This window comes from Schistocerca piceifrons, chromosome 3, assembly GCF_021461385.2.
Source record: "Schistocerca piceifrons isolate TAMUIC-IGC-003096 chromosome 3, iqSchPice1.1, whole genome shotgun sequence".
Lineage (NCBI taxonomy): Eukaryota > Metazoa > Arthropoda > Insecta > Orthoptera > Acrididae > Schistocerca > Schistocerca piceifrons.
This window is the reverse complement of record NC_060140.1, coordinates 175,586,094-175,606,525: the sequence shown is the minus strand read 5'-3', so window position 1 is coordinate 175,606,525 and position 20,432 is coordinate 175,586,094. Positions and strand designations below refer to the sequence as shown.

Genomic DNA, 20,432 nt, shown 5'->3' with positions numbered 1-20,432 from the left:
CAAAAATACAATTTACTATGGAGACAGAAAGTAATGGACAGATAAATTTTTTGGACGTCTCAGTAATTAAACGAGCAGATGGGACTCTGGGTCACAAAGTCTACAGAAAAGATACGCATACCGATCGTTATCTTCATAAGCATTCAAACCATCATCCCAGGCAGAAGAGAGGCATCATCAAGACATTGGTGGACAGGGCTAATAAAATCTGTGAGCCAGCTTATTTGCAAGAGGAACTAAACCACTTGCGAACCGCTTTCCAGAAAAATGGGTACGCTGACAAGGAGATAGATAGAGCACTCCATCCCAGAAGAAAAATGTCCGAAAACGTGCAACAACAACAACCATCAGTGGGGAAAGTTTTTCTTCCATTCATCCACAATATTACGGACCGTATCGGGAAAGTGCTGGCCAGGTTCAGAGTTGATACAATCTTCAGACCCACCAAGAAAATTAGTGAATGCTTAAGATCGGCGAAAGATGCACGACACCCTTTAGCTACTCCTGGTGTCTATAAGATTCCCTGTAGTTGTGGGAAGGTTTACATTGGAACCACGAAAAGAAGTATCAATACTCGCCTAACTGAACACAAAAGGAACTGTCGACTGGGACACACGGACAAATCGGCTGTAGCGGAACATGTTTTTGAAACGGGTGACCATGAAATTAAATTTAGTGAGACGAGCGTGCTAGCTAAGACATCGCATTATTATGCACGTATGTATAGAGAGGCTGTAGAGATTTTTAAACACCACAATAATTTTAACAGGAAAGAAGAAGGCTTGAAGCTAGATAAGATATGGCGATCGACTCTGTACCAAAGATGTGACAATCGATTACCTTCGATCGAGAGTAATGACGCCAGCCAGAGATAGTTTTACTGTTGACAACACGTGACGAGTGGTGGCGCCCTCTACGCGCTCTATATAAACAGGACCTCCACGGCCTAGCAGCCAGTCGTAGACTCACCTCAGATGATGTTGCCCGCAGCTGGCAACGAAACGTCAGGGAGAAGTATTTCCACTATTGGACCACGGCCTCTTAGCCCGGAAGTTTTAATTACTGAGTAGCATAACTGTTTTGTGCTGATGGCTTATTATTCCTATTACTGTATCCAGAGTGTGTTTACCACGTCAGTAGGATCATATCTCACTGTCATATGAAGAATTTAATTTTGTCTATGCAATTCTTCATCACTGTTTTGATTAAACTATGGGTGAAATCCCTAAACACAGGACAGGATAGGACAAGGAAAGAATGGAAGGATGAACACAGAATAGTAGCATCATTTGTCATTTGAATGGTTATGTTTAGTTAACCACCACATAATAGCATTAACAAATAAAAACAACAATCAAAAATAATTATGAGTGACAGGATAAGGATATTTAGTTGTTTACAGCAGTAATCAGCTTGAACAAAAGATTTTACCGCAACAACCCACAAAACACAGCTGCCAGAATAAAAATAAAACACTAACTTTTTCAGGGAAAACAGCAAAGATAACTTTAAGACAATATGTAGTGGAAAGAAGTAGAAGAGTAGAAGGCACCGTATTAAGACTTGTTTAAAACTACAGTGTTCCCATACTTCTCGATCTGCATCACTGGGTCCCGCAATGCTGAGGACACCACTTTGCTGTCTGCGAAACGGCTTGGTGTGAAATGGCTGCCTCAGCGACCCGTGCACGCCCTGCTGTGTGTCGGCCTTGTATGGTAGCGGAGTTGCGTTGTCGTCAGGATGCTGGCAGTTGACTCAGTGGTCTGCAACCCGCCAACTCAGTGCCGCTCGGTTTGAGCCGCAGGTGGGCAGGTGCGTGCTTCTCGCCGGTGTGGCTAAGGTCTCGGTGACAACAAGTGCCCGTGATCCGGAGTCTGAATCTGCGGCCCTTGCCTCGGGATGCCTCCGGCCTGTGTTGGAAGCCAGGACACCTGCCCGCAGTAGCGAGCCGTGGAGTGGCGCGCCACTGGCTGGCTACAAACCCTGCACATCGGCCTCAGAGGGTCAAACCAGCGACCCGCCGTGGACTGGAATGCTGGGGCCCCATCTGCTGCTGCGTGTAGCTGGTGGTTTGACATGCCTTGCCATCCAGGAGAGCTGCCACACGTGAATGAATCTCATTAGAAACCCGCTTCTATTTATATGCGACTGTGCACCTCTGTTTTGCCATACTTACCATTTCACATCACGTGCTCATAACATGCTAGGTTGGCCGGTGGGGCCCCTTCTGCCTGTGATTTGCAACGTCCAAAACCACTAGGTATACTCTTTCAGCAATTTGACGGCCCTGTGGCCTCTATTCTACTTCGCAACTGTTGGTATGCATAACTCACTGCAATTCGGCCCATACCTGGCTGATGGTTTTGATGAGTGAGTTTGCATATATTGAAATATGTGGCATAAATGGCCGTTTCTTCTGTTTGCATTGACTTAGAAACTCCTATTTTTTACACCGCCAAGGGACAGTAGTTCTTAGTATGTGAGATAAATTTCAACTTGACATGTCTACCCGTTCCTGAGAAAAAAGGTTTTTAACAGTCGGGCAGACAGACACACGGACAACAAAGTCCGTTTTTTTCGACTGAGGTACGGATCCCTAATAAATGAATGAAAACAAGGAGTTTGATGTGGTAGTCCGAGAACAATCCCTCCACCTCCTATCAAAGCAGCCAATCAGATAATAAGAATATTCATTTGGTATAATGCCTCACGATAGGCGCACTTGTAGTCTGCCCTATATTTAGGTAATGAATAACTTTTTTACTCCCACTCCCTCAACTACGATCTTAGATAATTATGAAAACAATAAGCTGCAAAACTGTAAATAGGTTGTTTAAAATAAGTATAAAAAATCTTCGGAAAGGAAACTACTTGACGGTATTAAGGTGCTAACCTAAAGTTCAGGGTACAAAGATTGGTTGCAACGTGTCCAAAATTTAGGATGGAGACTCCAAACATACACTACTGACCATTAAAATTGCTGCAACAAGAAGACGACGTGCTACAGACGCGAAATTTAACCGACAGGAAGAAGATGCTGTGATATGCAAATGATTAGATTTTCAGAGCATTCACACAAGGTTGGCGCCGGTGGCGACACCTACAACGTACTGACATCAGGAAAGTTTCCAACCGATTTCTCATACACAAACAGCAGTTTCTGCATTGCCTGGTGAAATGTTGTTGTTATGCCTCGTGTAAGGAGGAGAAATGCGTACCATCACATTTCCGACTTTGATAAAGGTCGGATTGTAGCCTATCGCGATTGCGGTTTATCCTATCGTGACATTGCTGCTCGCGTTGGTCGAAATCCAATGACTGTTAGCAGAATATGGAATCGATGGGTTCAGGAGGGTAATACGGAACACCGTGCTGGATCCCAATGGCCTCCTATCACTAGCTGTCGAGATGACAGACATCTTATCCGCATGGCTGTAACGGATTGTGCTGCAGCCACATCTCGATCCCTGAGTCAACAGGACAACAAGACAACAACCATCTGCACGAACAGTTCGACGACGTTTGCAGCAGCGTGGACTATCAGATCAGAGACCATGGCTGTGGTTACCCTTGACGCTGCAACACAGACAGGAGCACGTGCGATGGTGTACTCAACGACGAACCTGGGTGCACGAATGGCTAAACGTAATTTTTTCAAATGAATCCAGGTTCTGTTTACAGCATCATGATGGTCGCATCCGTGTTTGGCGACATCGTGGTGAACGCACATTGGAAGCGTGTATTCGTCATCACCATACTGGTGTATCACCTGGCATGATGGTATGGGGTGCCATCGGTTACAAGTGTGGGTCACCTCTTGTTCGCATTGATGGCACTTTGATCAGTGGACGTTACATTTCAGATGTGTTACGACCCGTGTCTCTACCCTCCATTCGATCCCTGCGAAACCCTACATTTCAGCTGGATACTGCACGACCGCTTGTTGCAGGTCCTGTATGGACCTTTCTGGATACAGAAAATGTTCGACTGCTGCCCTGGCCAGCACATTCTCCAGATCTCTCACCAACTGATTACGTCTGGTCAATGGTGGTCGAGCAACTGGCTCGTCACAATACGTCAGTCACTACTCTTGATGAACTGTGGTACCGTGTTGAAGCTACATGGGCTGCTGTACCTGTACACGCCATCCAAGCCAAGGCGTATCAAGGCCGTTATTACGACTGGAGGTGGTTGTTCTGGGTACTTATTTCTCAGGATCTATGTACCCAAATTGCGTGAGAATGTAATCACATGTCAGTTTTTGTATATTTGTCCAATTTTATCATCTGCATTTCTTCTTGGTGTAGCAATTTTAATGGTCAGTAGTGTATACTATTATTACGCCCACGCAAGTGCACACAGAAGATAATTCAGTAGAAACGAAAAAGGATTAATATACACCAAAACATTATGGCAATTGCCCCTCGCAACATTGGATGCATCCTGATCGCGTCGCGGGCACGTGATGCATTAACAGAAGAAAGTAAGCGGAGCAGCCACAGATGGGGAATCACCATAGAAAAAATATGGGCTTTAAATGGAGAAATCCATTGAGATAGGCGATTTTGACAAAGGTCAGATTACTATTACGCCGAGTCTGTGAACGAGTATCTCGAAAACGGCGAAGCTGGTCGAATTTCTTGATTAGATTCATATATAAGCTTCTCTTTGTTACATCGCCAAGAGACCGTAGACCTAAATATGTGACATTAATTTGAGCTTGATACGTCAACCTGTTCCTACGAAAAATCGTTTTAACAGTCGGACAGACAGACAGACCGACAAGAAGGTGATCCCATAAATGCTCTGTTTTTATAGACTGAGGTACGGAACCCTAAACAATAGCAGGATGCGAAATTTGAACCTACTAAAGAATTAAAAATTAAAATAGTCTAGTATTTAAAACGTATTAAGAATAAGACACAAAGGAATTACAAGCGTTGGCTGCGGGTGGGCATTCATAATGGCTGCTGGATCGAAATTGATTTATGGTCTTTCGGACATGTCCAAAGGAATAGGTACCACATATATACTGATGAGCCAAAACATTATTACCTCCTGCCTTATAGCTTGTTTGTGCGTCTTTGGGATAAAATACAGCGCTGATTCCGTGTATCAGGGATTCTACATTTTGTTGGTAGGTTTATGGAGGTGTGTGGCATTGGAAGCCTACGCACATGTCATGTATTTCTCATAAATAACGGGCCGTTGATTTGCGTACGCGACGATGGAGGTCAGTAGCGACTCGGATAGGTTCCATAGGATTTACATCAGGCGAATTTGGTTGCCGAGACATCAACGTGAGTTCACTAAAATGTTCCTCAAACCGCTTTAGCACGGTTCTGGCTCCGAGAAACGGACAGTTGTACTGCTGAAAGATGACATTGCCGTCGGGGAAGACATCAGGCATGGAGGGATGGAGGTGGTTCGCAGCTGTCAGTGTGTCTTCGATTACCACCACAGGTCCCTTGCCAGTGCAGGAGAATGTCACCCATAGCATAATAATGCTTCCACCAGCCTGCGTTCACGGCGCGCTGCACCTTTCGAGACGCCGTTCACCTCGATGACGGCGTTTGCGGAGACGACCGTCAACCCAATACAGCAAAAATGTGATTCACCTGAAGAGTCGACGGTCGAATCCCGATGGTCCCGTGCTCACTTCAGTTGCAATTGACGATGTCGTTCGGTGAACATATGAACATGTAGGGTTGGCCTGCTGCGGAGCTATATGTTTAACAATGTACCGTGAACAGTGTCTTCAGAAACAGCTGTGCGTGCTCTATAGTTCAATTCTTTTATCTTGGCGGCTCGCGCATGCCCGCCCAGACGCGGGAGATTGCTGCGTTGCCAGTTGCAAACGACGCACGCGCCAATAGAAGCAGCGCCATAGTATAGTATAGTTCGCAAACTTACGTTTAGGGGGGAGCGCGCAGTTCATGAAGTAAAGCCACCACGGCTTCATTAACCCTTTCGCTGCTACAGAGACGTGCTCCCCGCATTCCGCGATGTGCGCGATTTTCTCATCACTGCACTGCTCGCCTGTGCAGACACATCGTGTTCCCACTGCCTTGACAGTCTTATCATTCGATTCCACAAAAACTATTTGGCCCAAAAATTAGATTTTTACACATCTTCTTGACTGATACCTTCCCCTCATAAATGACTTAATTTTGTTTCGATGTTCAACGCAGTTATTATGCAGCATTAAATATAGTAAACCATTGCACGAAATTTTGAAGAGTTTGCAGAGGTAAAAGTCCATAGAGCATACTTTCCGTATCGTCGATTTTAGTTGTCACAATGTTGAGAATGAAATGTGGACAAGATGCCTAAATGTCATATAAAATTTACTCTATAACAATATCTCTTTTAAGTACCACATAGGTGTCGTATGTAATATTGAGAAATATTCCGTCTTTCGCGACTGTAACAAAAGTTTTATTTACATTGAGCACGTTTGGCTTTATTTTAAATAAAGAGACAAAGCACTAGAAATTTCAAAAAATTGCATTCAAACGAATATAATTCGTGAAGTAACGCACTTCGATATTGTTTTTAAATAATGAAAATATTACACTCCACACAACGTTTGAACTCATAACCTTTCACGTAGAAGCCCATCGCCTTAAACGTTACGCTATCGCAACTCGTCTGACTGCAGAACCCCATGAAGACTCTCTTAACACGTCACGCAAAATACTGACAAACACTGTCGGTATGATTATGAATTACTCACGCTTCGTCGAAGTACAATAGGAAATAAACAATTACCGCTGTTCTTTATTGCGAAAAAGCGGTTTGTGTGATTGATACAAACACCTTTCCTTGCTATCGCCTGAATTAGGAGACTTATTGCTTGTTTGGTTTAATTAATTAATAGAATATGAAGCAATTGGTATAAAGAATGCTTTTTCCAAACTTTCTATAAAAGAAAGTCTGCTATCAAGACATTGCTTTTGTTCTATTACTTTATTTATGACTGAATGTTTCTAAAACTGAAGACACTCGTCCATGCTCTGCACTGCAGTCGAGCTCTGGCAACGTCGTTCTCTGTTCATTGGCTGACTGTGTTTTGTGACGTCAGATGCGCAGAACGAACCTAAACTCGGCCGCCAACATAAATGACGCGCACTTTAGTATTGTGCTCTTTTGGAAGAGAATCCACAGATCACCATCTATTCAACTTAAGCCTCCGAACCCCATGTTATGTGAAGAGTCATGGACGTCCAACCATTTAGCGCTTGTCAGTAGTTTCACTGTCCTCTACTCACGACAGTAGTGCGCAAGCATTCGACCAGCTACGTCGTTTACGAGATACTCGTTCACAGGCTTTGCATAATAATGATCTGCCCTTCGTCAAAGTCGCTTGTCTCATTTGCAGCCAATACCTTCGCGAGGGTGACGCCCAAACGGATCTGGTACACTTACAAACTTTTGTTACAACGTCACGTGCCTGCAAGTCCACCAGGCGGCATCTAACGTCGCAGGAAGCAGTGGTCATAATGTTTTACCTAATCATTGTGTGTGTGTGTGTGTGTGTGTGTGTGTATGTGTGTGTGTGTGTGTGTGTGTGTGTGTACATTTGGTTGTGAATAAATGGTGAGAAATGAAGAGTGATAAAAACCCTTAAAAGAAGTTGGAAATGTTTATAACGTATACTATGGACTCATATCTTTAAACATTTTTTACTCTCCGTACTGCCATAATTATTGCAGACGAAAGATGTAGTAAGAATGGAGACACGAGAGGATACGCTAGATGTTAGAAGGAGGTGATGGACAGCCTCAAATCAAACGGAAGGCTGAATACACTGAAGAACATCAGCTGGCTTCTCAAAGGGTGGGAGGTGTGTCGTCCACATATTATCCGAATTCATTTAGAAAGGTCACCCGAGCTATTTTCCAGGTATGTTGCTGTTTCAGCCTTCGCCCTTAATGAGAATTGAACGTATCTGTCGCGCTGAAGCGCCCCCTGTCGGCCGAACGTAACAACGCGTGCGGCGACCACGCCCTGACAGCAACACCGCCACTGCGAAGGCCGACAGCCACGCCCACCGCTTGCCAGAAGAGTGGCGGCTGCGTGGACACGTTGGATTCCTCAAGCCTCGTTTACACGGGAGCGGACTGTAGCATCTATGGCTCTTTAAGCCATACTTTTATTCCGACGCACACACGTATTAGTTGAGCGAAGATGCAATATCTGGCACATGATGTTATACAGTCTCCACTTCTTGCCGTCTTGCGTCAGCTATCACTTATTCGCTCCGCTGAAATGTTAAGCATACGAAGCTACGAACAATAAATGGTATTACGAGCAGCCCCGTATTTACGCATGGGCCACACTGGCCAAGGGCCAGGTCGGAAAATTATTGGGGGCGGCAAATTTTTGAGTAAAACAAATTGCGTGCGCCAAAAAAAGAATAAAGAAATATCTAATTAAAAAACACAGCACGATGGTTGCGGGAAGGCTTAATTAGTGAGAAGGAAATTGTAGATAGACGGATGGAGATGGGTGCATCGTGGAACTGAGACGGAAATTGTAGGTAGATGGATGGAGATAGGTGCATCGTGGAACTGGTAACACTGTCTGTGATTTTTTTGTGTGTGTGGCTAGGCACGGACGCACAAGATGTAGAAACAAAAGCTTTGGTGTTGCTTGGTATGAGCTATATCTACATCTACAGCCATACTCCCCAAGCCACCTGACGGTATGTGGCGGAGGGTACCTTGAGTACCTCTATCGGTTCTCCCTTCAATTCCAGTCTCGTATTGTTCGTGGAAAGAAAGATTGTCGGTATGCCTCTGTGTGGGCTCTAATCTCTCTGATTTTATCCTCATGGTTTCTTCGCGAGATATACGTATGAGGGAGCAATGTACTGCTTGACTCCTCTGTGAAGGTATGTTCTCGAAACTTCAACAAAAGCCCGTACCGAGCTACTGAGCGTCTCTCTTGCTGAGTCCTCCACTGGAGTTTGTCATCTTCGTGACGCTTTCGCGATTACTAAACGATCCTGTAACGCATCACGCTGCTCTCCGTTGGATCTTCTCTCTCTCTTCTAGCAACCCTATCTGGTACGGATCCCACACCAGTGAGCAGTATTCAAGCAGTGGGCGAACAAGTGTACTGTAACCTACTTCCTTTGTTTTTAGACTGCATTTCCTTAGGATTCTTCCAATGAATCTGTCTGGCATCTGCTTTACCGACGTTTAGTTTTATATGGTCATTCCATTTTAAATCATTCCTAATGCCTACTCCCAGATAATTTATGGAATTAACTGCTTCCAGTTGCTGATCTGCTATATTGTAGCTAAATGATATTTCTTTCTATGTATTCGCAGCACATTACACTTGTCTACATTGAGATTCAATTGTCATTCCCTGCACCATGCGTCAACTCGTTGCGGATCCTCCTGCATTTCAGTACAATTTTCCAATGTTACAACCTCAAGATTTACTACAGCGTCATCCGCAAAAAGCTTCGGTGAACTTCCGATGTTATCCACCGTCATTTATGTAAATTGTGAATAGCAACGGTCCTACGACACTCCCCTGCGGCACACCTGAAATCACTCTTACTTCGGAAGACTTCTCTCCATTGAGAATGACATGCTGCGTTCTGTTATGTAGGAACTCTTGAATCCAATCACACAATTGGTCTGATAGTCCATACGCTCTTACTTTGTTTATTAAACGACTGTGGGGAACTGTATCGAACGCCTTGCGGAAGTCAAGAAACACGGCATCTACCTGGGAACCCGTGTCTATGGCCCTCTGAGTCTCGTGGACGAATGGCGCGAGCTGGGTTTCACACGATAGTCTTTTTCGAAACCCGTGCTGATTCCTACAGAGTAGATTTCTGGTCTCCAGAAAAGTCATTGTTCTCGAACACAATACGTGTTCTAAAATTCTACAACTGAACGACGTTAGAGATATAGGTCTATAGTTCTGCACATCTATTCCACGTCCCTTCTTGAAACCGGGGATCACCTTTGCCCTTCTCCAATCCTTTGGAACGCTACGCTCTTCTAGAGACGTGTGGTACACCGCTACAAGAAAGGGGGGGGGGGGGGGGCAAGTTCCTTCGCGTACTCTGTGTAAAATCGAACCGGTATTCCATCAGGTCGAGCGGCCTTTCCTCTTTTGAGCGATTTTAATAGTTTTTCTACCCCTCTGTCATCTATTTCGATATCTACCATTTTCTCATCTGTGCGACAATCTAGAGAAGGAACTACAGTGCAGTCTTCCTCTGTGAAACAGCTTTGGAAAAGACATTTAGTATTTCGGCCTTTAGTCTGTCATCCTCTGTTTCGGTACCATTTTTGTCACAGAATGTCTGGACATTTTGTTTTGATCCACCTACCGCTTTGACATAAGACCAAGATTTCTTAAGATTTTCTGCCAAGTTAGTACACAGAACTTTAATTTCGAATTCGTTGAACGCCTCTCGCATAGCCCTCCCCACACTACATTTCGCTTCGTGTAATTTTTGTTTGTATGGAAGGCTTTGGCTGTGTTTATGTTTGCTGTGAAGTTCCCTTTCCTTCCGTAGCAGTTTTCTAACTCGGTTGTTGTACCGCGGTGGCTCTTTTCTATCTCTTACGATCTTGCTTGGCACATACTCATCTAATGCATATTGTACGATGGTTATGAACTTTGTCCACTGATCCTCAACACTATCTTTCTACTTGAGATAAAACTTTTGTGTTGAGCCGTCAAGTACTCTGAAATCTGCTTTTTGTCACTTTTGCTAAACAGAAAAAAACTTCCTACCTTTTTTAATATTTCTATTTACGGCTGAAATCGCCGATGCTGTAACAGCTTTATGATCGCTGATTCCCTGTTCTGCGTTAACTGTTTCAAATAGTTGGGGTCTGTTTGTGCTTTTATTATTGTTTGTATTATTTCCCCATATTTTGTTAATGTTGTGAAGTTCTGATATAAAGTAAACGGTAGGAAACGTCTCAGTGGCTCCTACTACAGGAAATCAGTTGAAAAAAAGAGGAGGAGGGAAAAGGAAGCGTTAGATCAAACGCCAAAGTTACACAAGGTTTTCGTTAACAAAGGACTAGATTCCGTAGCTGCAAGTTCTTACTCTCTTAAGGACTTGAAACCAACAAATGATTCACAGTGCGGCGGTAACTGGCGATAGTGAATCTGTAATTGATAACCAACGTACAAACAATTCTCGGACAAGTGAACCAGTGTTAGGCCTAGAGAAGCTTCCTCGGACTTCACAGTTGATGAAGATCTCTTCCTTTGGGAGATCAGTGAAAAAACACGAGATTATAAAGTGCGAAACAGAATTAATCAGAATAGAACCTGTGATTTTGTAAAGTTAGAGGGAGCATGTCCTGATAAACGAAGATTTATATCCAAGGATTTGTTCGAAAGGAAATTTTTCAATGGAAAATTCTATTTACTCTCCCACTCAGTAGTCACTTTACTGTGCACCTTGCAAAGCGTTTGGAGGTTCATCGCAGTTCGGTACAAGTCGTTTTAATGATTGGAAACTCGCTAATCAAAGGATAACTGAACATGAAAATTCCAGTGCACATAGTGACTGTGTTGTAAGTTTCAAAGAAAGGGAAGATGCCTCTATGTGGAGTTGAAAAAAAAATTATTACTCTGTTACAAGTAAAGTATTGGAAAAATTATAAATATTGTGCGGAATACTTTCACAGAAGAGATCACAAAGGAAATAGTCAATGCAAAGTATTTCTCCTTGATTGTGGATTCTACGCCTGCTGTTTCACATTGTGATCAGTTAAGTTTCATTATGCAGTATGTGGATAAAGATGGGGTATACCACAACAGCGGCTTGTATGGTTTGCGATAAATACTGGGCATGTCGTGAAAGAATTGACAAATGCAGAATATAAGTTCCTCAACTCTCATGGATCAGATATAAGCAGTTGCCATCGCCAAGGGTATGGTAATCCTGCAAATATGGCGGGAATGTACTGTAGCTCAAAATTCCGAATCAAATCCTTCAATCCCTTTGAGTTTTTCATCCCTTACTTCCTTCATTCCCTGAATCTGCTAAGGATCAAGAGCCGCCACAGGTTGTAAAATGGTTACACTTTTTTTTTTTTGACCTACTACGAACAATTTAGATTTTTTTCGGTATCTACAGAACGCTGGAAAATTCTAGAGTCAATTTTTGAAGATGGAAACCAGTTCAGGCTCTCTGCACTACAAGCCGGTCAGCTTGAGAAGATGCATGCGAAATCATAAATGCTAATTTGGATGCAATTAATAAAGGTCTTAAGCGCATTTCGGAAGAAAAAGGCGGGAAAACCGTGATTCACCAGAAGCAACAGAAATATTGCAAAATCTTAGCTCTAAAGGTATTACGTTCGTGGCTACAATGTGGGGGAGTATTTTGAAAAGTTTCATTGTAGTGACTACAACACTACACTCAGAAGAAGTTGACATATCTGCAATAATGAAACTTTGTACTTCGGTTCTAACTTTCACAGATGAGATTACAAAATCTTTAAGTGTACATAAAGTTCGGGAAAAGAAAACTGGAGGCTACACAACAACTTGTGAAAATCACCGAAACTAAAGAAAAACGTGCAAAGAAACGAAAGAAATTCTTTGATGACTCACACTCTGCGTGAGAAAATGAATCTGTCATTAGCAAATCTAATGGCGACATACTGAAGACCAATTACTTAATTACGCACATCAAAAAAAGTTTTGCATCACCCCAGTTCCCAAAACTCCTGAAGACAGACGTTAACTGTGGATATTGTATCACAGACACAGTCCCTTTGAATGTTGAGAGATGTCACTAAACCCTCCCAAAGATGTAAACAACCATGCATGAGCAGCGCCTATTTAGACGGAGAGCGTCCGACAGCCGATCACTTCCAGGAAGGAGGTACCCGGCTCGTGTTGTCTGTAGCTCAACCACTCCTAGACGGCCAATATCGGGGTTCGATCGCGTCCGCATTGTTACTTTGTGCCAGAAAGGGCTCTCAATAAGGGAAGTGTCCAGGAGTCTCGGAGTGAACCAAAGCGATGTTGTTCGAACATGGAGGAGACACAGAGAGACAGGAACTGTCGATAACAATGATCGCTCAGGCCGCCCAAGGGCTGCAGTGGATGACCGCTGCCTACGAATTATGGCTCAGAGGAACACTGACAGCAACGCCACCATGTTGATTAATGTTTTTTGTGCAGCCACAGGACGTCGTGTTACGCCCCAAACTGTGCGCAATAGTCTGCATGCTGCGCAACTTCACTCCCGACGTCCATGGCAAGGTCCATCTTTGCAACCACGACACCATGCAGCGCGGTAAAGATGGGCCCAACAACAAGCCGAATGGGCCGCTCTGGATTAGCATCAATTCTCTTCATCGATGAGTGTCGCATATGCCTTCAACCAGACAATCGTCGGAGACGTGTTTGGAGGCATCCCAGTCAGGCTGAACACTGTAGACACACTGTCCAGCAAGTGCAATAAGTGGAGGTTCCCTGCTGTTTTAGGGTGGCATTATGTGGGGCCGACGTACTCCGCTGGTGGTCATGGAAGGCGCCGTAACAGCTGTATGATAAGTGAATGCCATCCTCCGACCGATAGTGCAACCATATCAGCAGCATACTGACGAGGCATTCGTCTTCATGGACGACAATTCGAACCACGACTTCCTTCTGGATAACGAAACCGCTCGACTAAAGTGGCCAGCATGTTCTCCAAACATGAACCCTACCAAACATACCTGGGATACATTGAAAAGGGCTGTTTATGGACGACGTGACCCACCAATCACTCTGAGGGATCTACGCGGAATCGCCGTTGGGGAGTGGGACAATCTGGGCCAACAGTACCTTGATGAATTTGTGGGCATTATGCCACGACGGATACAGGCACGCATCAATGCAAGAGAACGTGCTACAGGCTATTAGAGGTACCGGTGTGTACAGCATCTGGACCACCACCTCTGAAGGTCTCGCTGTATGGTGGTACAACATGTAATGTGTGGTTTTCATGAGCAATAAGAAGAGCGGAAATGATATTTATGTTGAGCTCTATTCCAGCTTTCTGTACAGGTTCCGAAACTCTCGGAACCGAGGTGATGCAAAACTTTTTTTGATGTCTGTATGTTAGACAGTCTATTCAGAGTTCAAAAAGCGTCTTGATGTCTACAGAGTTTTCTGAATAGCTGTCGCTCTTATCCAGTTGAGAAAAATAGACTGAATAAGTGTATAACTCTGCAAAACAGCTGAAGCACTAATATTCAGAGGATGTAGAGGGGTCTTTTCCAGCTGTGTATGAGAACGGTGTTCCTTTGCCTGTCTTAAAATGCTAAGAAAGAAATGTCTCTTTGATGTTTATCCAAACATCAGAATCTCTCTTCAAATTTATTTGAGCCACCAGCTACGAAATGCTCTGCTCAACGATCCCTTCAGTTCTTGGAAGTGTTAAGAACTACTTGCTTGTTTCTCGGACTCGGGAGCGTTTGACTCACTTGGTTGCACTAGCAACAGAAAATGATCTGACTGTGAAACTGGACTTTGACAATGTGACAAATCAGTTTGCTAATAAGGCAAGAAGAAAGCTATTGAACTACTGACATTCTCTGTTGGTATACTATTCCTTTTTGGTTTCTACTGAGCTATCCTCTATATGCTTGTGAATGTGCATATGTTTGGTGTCTCCGTCCTGAATTTTGAACATGTTGCAGCCAATATTTCTACTCTGAACTCAAGGTTAGATACCACAGCTCCGTACAATATTTTCCTTTTCGAAGGTATCCTATTCCTGTTTTAAATAACCTATTTGCAATTTTACTACTCATTGTTTTTCAGAATTGTCGAAGATTGTTGTTGGGGAAGTGAGAGCCAAAAAATCATTGGGCACATGGACGTAACATTACCTAAATACATGTCTGACTAACAAGTCCACCTGTCGTGAGAAATTACACCAATTGAATAGTATTATAATCTGACTCGCTGCTTTGACAGGAGGTGGAGGGGCCGTTCTCGGGCCACCGCATCAAACTCATTGTTTTCATTCATTTATTAGTGTTCCGTACCTCAGCCGGTAAAAACAGAACCCTTATAGGATCAGTTTGTTGTCCGTCTGTCTATCTGCGAAAAACCCTTTTTCTCGGGAACGAGTATGTACATAAAGTTGAAACTCATCTTACATACTACGATATACGGTCCCTTGGGAGCGTAAAAAATTGAATCTTCTAAGTCGAAAATGGTTCAAATGTCTCTAAGCACTATGGGACTTAACATCTGAGGTCATCAATCCCCTAGACTTACTAACTAACCTAAGCACATCACACACAGCCATGCCCGAGGCAGGATTCGAACCTGCGACCGTAGCAGCAGCGCGGTTCCGGACTGAAGTGCTTAGAACCGCTGGGTCACAGCGGCCGGCGTTTCTAAGTCAATGTAGTCAGATGATACGGCTTTTTGTCTCATATTTCGATATATGCAAACTCACTCATCAAAACCTATAGAGTACTTTCCATTGACCTAGAACCATGAAATTTGCCAAGAGGCCAGGTTTCACACTACAACCGAAAAAAATATTTCCTTTGTCCTTTGGTATCCGGCTTTATGCTTGAAATTAAAATGTTGTCGAATGTCTTGGAGTCCCTGGGACCAATACCTTGCCAATATCAATGTCAATAACAGGCAAAAATCGTCAAGAACTTCACTCCTGCAAAGCATGGTTAATATACGTAAACAAGTTTGCAAGCAACCCTCAGTGCGCCAGTCCTACACGCACATTGTGAATATTTCTTCTTCAACTCTCTCAGGATTAAGTTCTTTATACAGGTATTTCTGGTAGAACTATAGAAGATGGTAGGATGGATAAATCTGAGTAAAAATAGATATATTTTTTAAAGAGAAAGACATTAGAAATTTTTGGATAAACTTTCTGAATAGGCACCTCATAACAAAACCAGGCAGTTTACTTCTTCTCTCCCCTCTTGTTCGTGAATTTAGCAACAGTTTTCGCCCATGACACTTGGCAACAGCATAGAGTCGTCCCTTCCATTTAGAGCGTTCTGAAATGGGGAACTGGGAAGGAGCAAGTAAGAGAGGGCAATGGCAGCGGTTTTTGCTCTAGAGACGTAATTTGTGGGATCGCGTCCTAGCAGCCATCTGGCGCTGTTCGGTATGACTTGCTCTTCTTTGAGGAGACCCAAGTTCTCTATTTGCGGTAGAACCATCCATATTCTGAGCAGCTTGCTTACTTGCCAATAAATGAGGGACCGATGATGGGATTCCTGAAGGCACATCGAGGTCGACTTCTTCCATCCAAAAGCGTGGGTTTTTAAGTGACCAGTAATATATATTGCGAAAGCTGAATTGCCCTTGCTTTGTAAACGATGTTTATGTGTAAAGTAAAGCTTGCACAGAAACGTCGCATCACTTCATAGTATAATTTTTCTTACTGCTCAAAAGAAGAGATTAATGTTTTTTTCAGCTGGTAATCTCGTTGTTATTGAACTAGAGTGTGTAGTGTCTCTGTTTGTATGTCTGCGAAGTACAATATTCCGTGCGCCGTCGACGACCACCACAACGTACGTAATTTTGTACACGTAGACAAGTTAATCTCGTGGTGGAGAAGTATCTCCGACTCCGACGGTTGCCTGTAAAATTCTTGAAATGCAAGAGGAAGAAAACTTCTATAGGATCTTCTCGGATTGGAACACTGCCATTCGCATTTGGTCATTCGATGATTGGCTGCGAGTGAAATGAGTTCCTTTTAGCAGAGTAAACTTTCTCCATTCTTTTGAGCGTGTTATTGAAGCAGGTTCTACAGCAAACATCTACCACAAAATGTTTGAAGTCCTATACAAGCTTGTAGTACATAATAGTTCATCACAGAATCCTTTGACCAAAATTAAATATGGGCAATTGCCTTTGAAATGCAACAGACTGTATTATGGCCGTTACTAAACTCCACATTAACATCACATATAGAATGTGAATCTCCAAAAACACAAATTATACAACATGGTGGCTAACAATGACTGTTTCCCCTCACACACTTCATACACGTCCTCTCGTTATCCTCTCTCGTAACAAAGGTCCTCTCACATTCTGATTTTCTTACTTTTCTTCGCACGCAAAGCTAAGTCAATGAATACACATTTTGCACGCGCAGGCGAAACGCGCCACCACGCGATATATATTCACTTTAAACCAAATACGATAGAATGGTCGTTGAACCGATGTCTATGCGCTAGAACGCGCCAAGGTAATTATAGTAGTTATTGTAAATACAATTCGGAGAAATTTCCCGTTTCCGAAAGCCACTACTATGAAGCTGTTGAAGGAATGCAGTGTGGAGAGGAAGAAACAAGGTGCGATGTAATATTCGCAGAACACTCCTTAATGCTATCTACAACCGTACTCCGGAAACCACTGTGAAGTGAACAGTACAGCGAACTTGACATTTTACCAATTATTGTGGTCTATTCACGTACAGGGCGTGGGAAGAAAAATGTTCAAATGTGTATGAAATGTTATGGGACTTAACTGCTAAGGTCGTCAGTCCCTAAGCTTACACACTACTTAACCTAAATTATCCCAAGGACTAACACACACACACCCATGCCCGAGGGAGGACTCGAACCTCCGCCGGGACCAGCCGTACAGTCCATGACTGCAGCGCCATAGACCGCTCAGCTAATCCCGTGCCGCGATGCAAAGCTGCCCCCTGCAGTCGGTGCGTTGAGGAATACAGCGACAGACAAGCTATGCAGTTGCCGGGAACAACTGGGCGAGGCGAGATGTCTGTTAACACCACTGCTGGTATTGCGCTGTTGTTGGAAGAGGAAGACTATGACATTTTATTGTTGCATTCCAGGAAAAGACGAAAGCTGGCAATGCCTTTGTATAAAAGTAGAACTGCAGAAGGTAGTTACACAGAACTGATAAAGACATTTGTTAGGTGATGAAAATATCTTCAGGAGCTACTGTCGTTTAAATAAAAGTTTAATTTCGTGCTCAGTTTTATTAAAGATGACATATTGCCACAGTGCGTAAGAAACGCAATAAGTACAGAAGAAAAGTTATATTTGACGCTGAGGTAAGTCCACAAAATGTTATACATTATTAGATTGTGCTGCAGTTCCAAGACTTTGTGAGACAGTTGTGGAGGTTGAAGGGCTGCTGTTATCACTTGGCTGATGTGTGTTGCACTGTGCAACCATTATTTCATAATCAGAAACGATCATACTAATTTTTCTTTTGGCTTCTGCCTTATAAACTGGAGGTAAACTCCTTACAACTGTGCTGATGTGACGGAAAAATAAGTCAATATCATCATCTTTGTGTTCCATAAACGTTTTTAGCAAATTTTGCCTAATTTCGTCCCTTTCTTTCCACATTTTTGATATTATATCATCATTACTACGAACTTTACTGCGTTTTCTTTTCCGTGCTGGCACATAACGTTAATCGTTTGTTACCACAGATGTTTCACGACTATTTCCTATTGTATGTGTTTCTGCCGTATCTTCTTTCTGTGATGCCGAAAGGTCCAGTTGACGAGTTCGATCTCCACTGTCCTCTTGGCTTTCTTGTATTACTGTCTGTGATGATGTCAATGTAATATTTGTTCCTCCAGATCGGTATTGTGCAACACTGTCAAGGAACGATAGCTGTTCCTGTCTTTTCGTTTTTGAATTTTTTGATGCAGCAGAGCCCGTTCCTAATTTGCTTTTCTTCTTGAACCTCTGGTAACCGTCCCTTAAAAATTTCCACTTCTTCTTACAGTCCTCACCTGTAAATGGAAATTATATTAGCTGTATGTTTTCGTTTGTTTCCGATTCTTGGCCACAGGCGAAAGTTACCGGTCTTTATCATTTGCCTATCGTATCCATCTTACATATCAAGAATTGTTAACAATGTTTTGAAGGTATTAAGAATAAGGCTGCTGCCCACGTTGATGCCACATTCTCTTGAATCAGGTTTCAGACGTGTTGAAGAAGATTGGTTCAAATGGCTCTGAGCACTATGGGACTTAACATCTATGGTCATCAGTCCCCTAGAACTTAGAACTACTGAAACCTAACTAATCTAAGGACATCACACAACACCCAGTCATATTGAAGAAGAATTTTGGATTAAATGCAATATACCTAATTGTGTAGGCGCTATAGATGGAAAACATGTTCCCATAAGGGCACCAGAGAAAAGTGGATCTCTGTTTTTTAATTACAAAGTATTTTTTTTTTCAATTGTTCTGCTGGCTATTGTGCACGCAAATTGTAAATTCATTAGCGTTGATGTCGGCGCTTACGGAAAAGAGTCTGATAACGGTATATTTCAGAAATCGGCTATGGGCAAGAAAATAGGCGCAAAGGAGTTTAATATACCTCCACCAAAATGTTTGCCAGGCACAAATGTGATATCACCACATTTCCTGATAGGAGACGAAGCGTTTGCTCTCAGTGATTGTATGATGAAACCTTATTCCAGAAGAGTTGCTGCGTCACATCGAGACAAACAGATCTATAATTATAGATTATGCCGTGCTCGTCGAGTGTCAGAAAACGCCTTTGGGCTATTAAGCCAAGTATTTAGGGTATTTTATAGTCCTATTGCTGTGGCGCCCGAAGTGGCTGACGACCTTGTTTTGTCGGCATGTTGTTTACACAATTTGCTACGAGACGGTTATCTTGAAGAAAATGGTATTCCGTTTTATAGCTATAGTTTTAACGAAGCAACCAGCCAAAACAACATGCATAGCTTTTCTCTTTTTGGAGGATTTCTAAACAGCAGTGGTTTTGAAATTAGAGACAAACTTAAAAGATTTTTTCTCCGGTGAATACGGTTCTGTGGCGTGGCAAGAGGCAGCAGTTAACAATGGGTTGTGAAAAACAATGGATTGTAAATAATCATTTATGTAAGACGAAACATATATACTGTTGCCTTTTTAACGTCTTCATATAATAATTGTTAGTGCACATACGGATCTATTTGTTAGTAAATAATTGGTTGAATATACGTACTTGTTTTATTTAACTCTTGTGCTATAGCTCTCCAGACGTTATCTTTCACTAAAACATTTCTGTATTCTTCATGCCCTGCGTCATAAACTACAGAATATTTCGCCACACTGTTAATCAACTTTTCTTCATCGGAGTCCGAGAAACTCATTTTCACTGAATTGGGTATGTTCGGCCAGTAACAGCAGTCTCCGGTCGCTATGCGGTTCGGCGGCAGCGGCAGCGGCACTACTGGTCCCTGACCGGATGTGCGGTCTGCCGCCAAAGCAGGTATACGGCGGCAGACACGACGCTGCCGCCGCGTTCAGCGCGCCTCACATTGCAAACAATGGCAACCAGTGGTGCCGCCTGAAGCCGGCCGGTGCAGTCTGCGGTCGTGTTCGGAATCACACATTAATCCCGCGCGGCGGCGTGGAAAGAATGACAGTGAAAAGATTCCGT

General features: G+C 43.2%; 1 protein-coding gene across 1 annotated transcript; it reads right to left on the bottom strand.

The window, feature by feature from the left end:
* Positions 1-18,044: 18,044 nt before the first annotated feature.
* On the bottom strand, positions 18,045-20,228 carry LOC124789877 (transcription factor Adf-1-like). Its single transcript, XM_047257392.1, has 2 exons — positions 19,995-20,228; positions 18,045-18,763 (listed from the first exon to the last, which is right to left on the bottom strand). The coding sequence occupies exons 1-2, from the start codon at positions 20,140-20,142 to the stop codon at positions 18,435-18,437; spliced, it is 477 nt and encodes a 158-aa protein (XP_047113348.1). The 5' UTR covers positions 20,143-20,228; the 3' UTR covers positions 18,045-18,434.
* Positions 20,229-20,432: the final 204 nt, after the last annotated feature.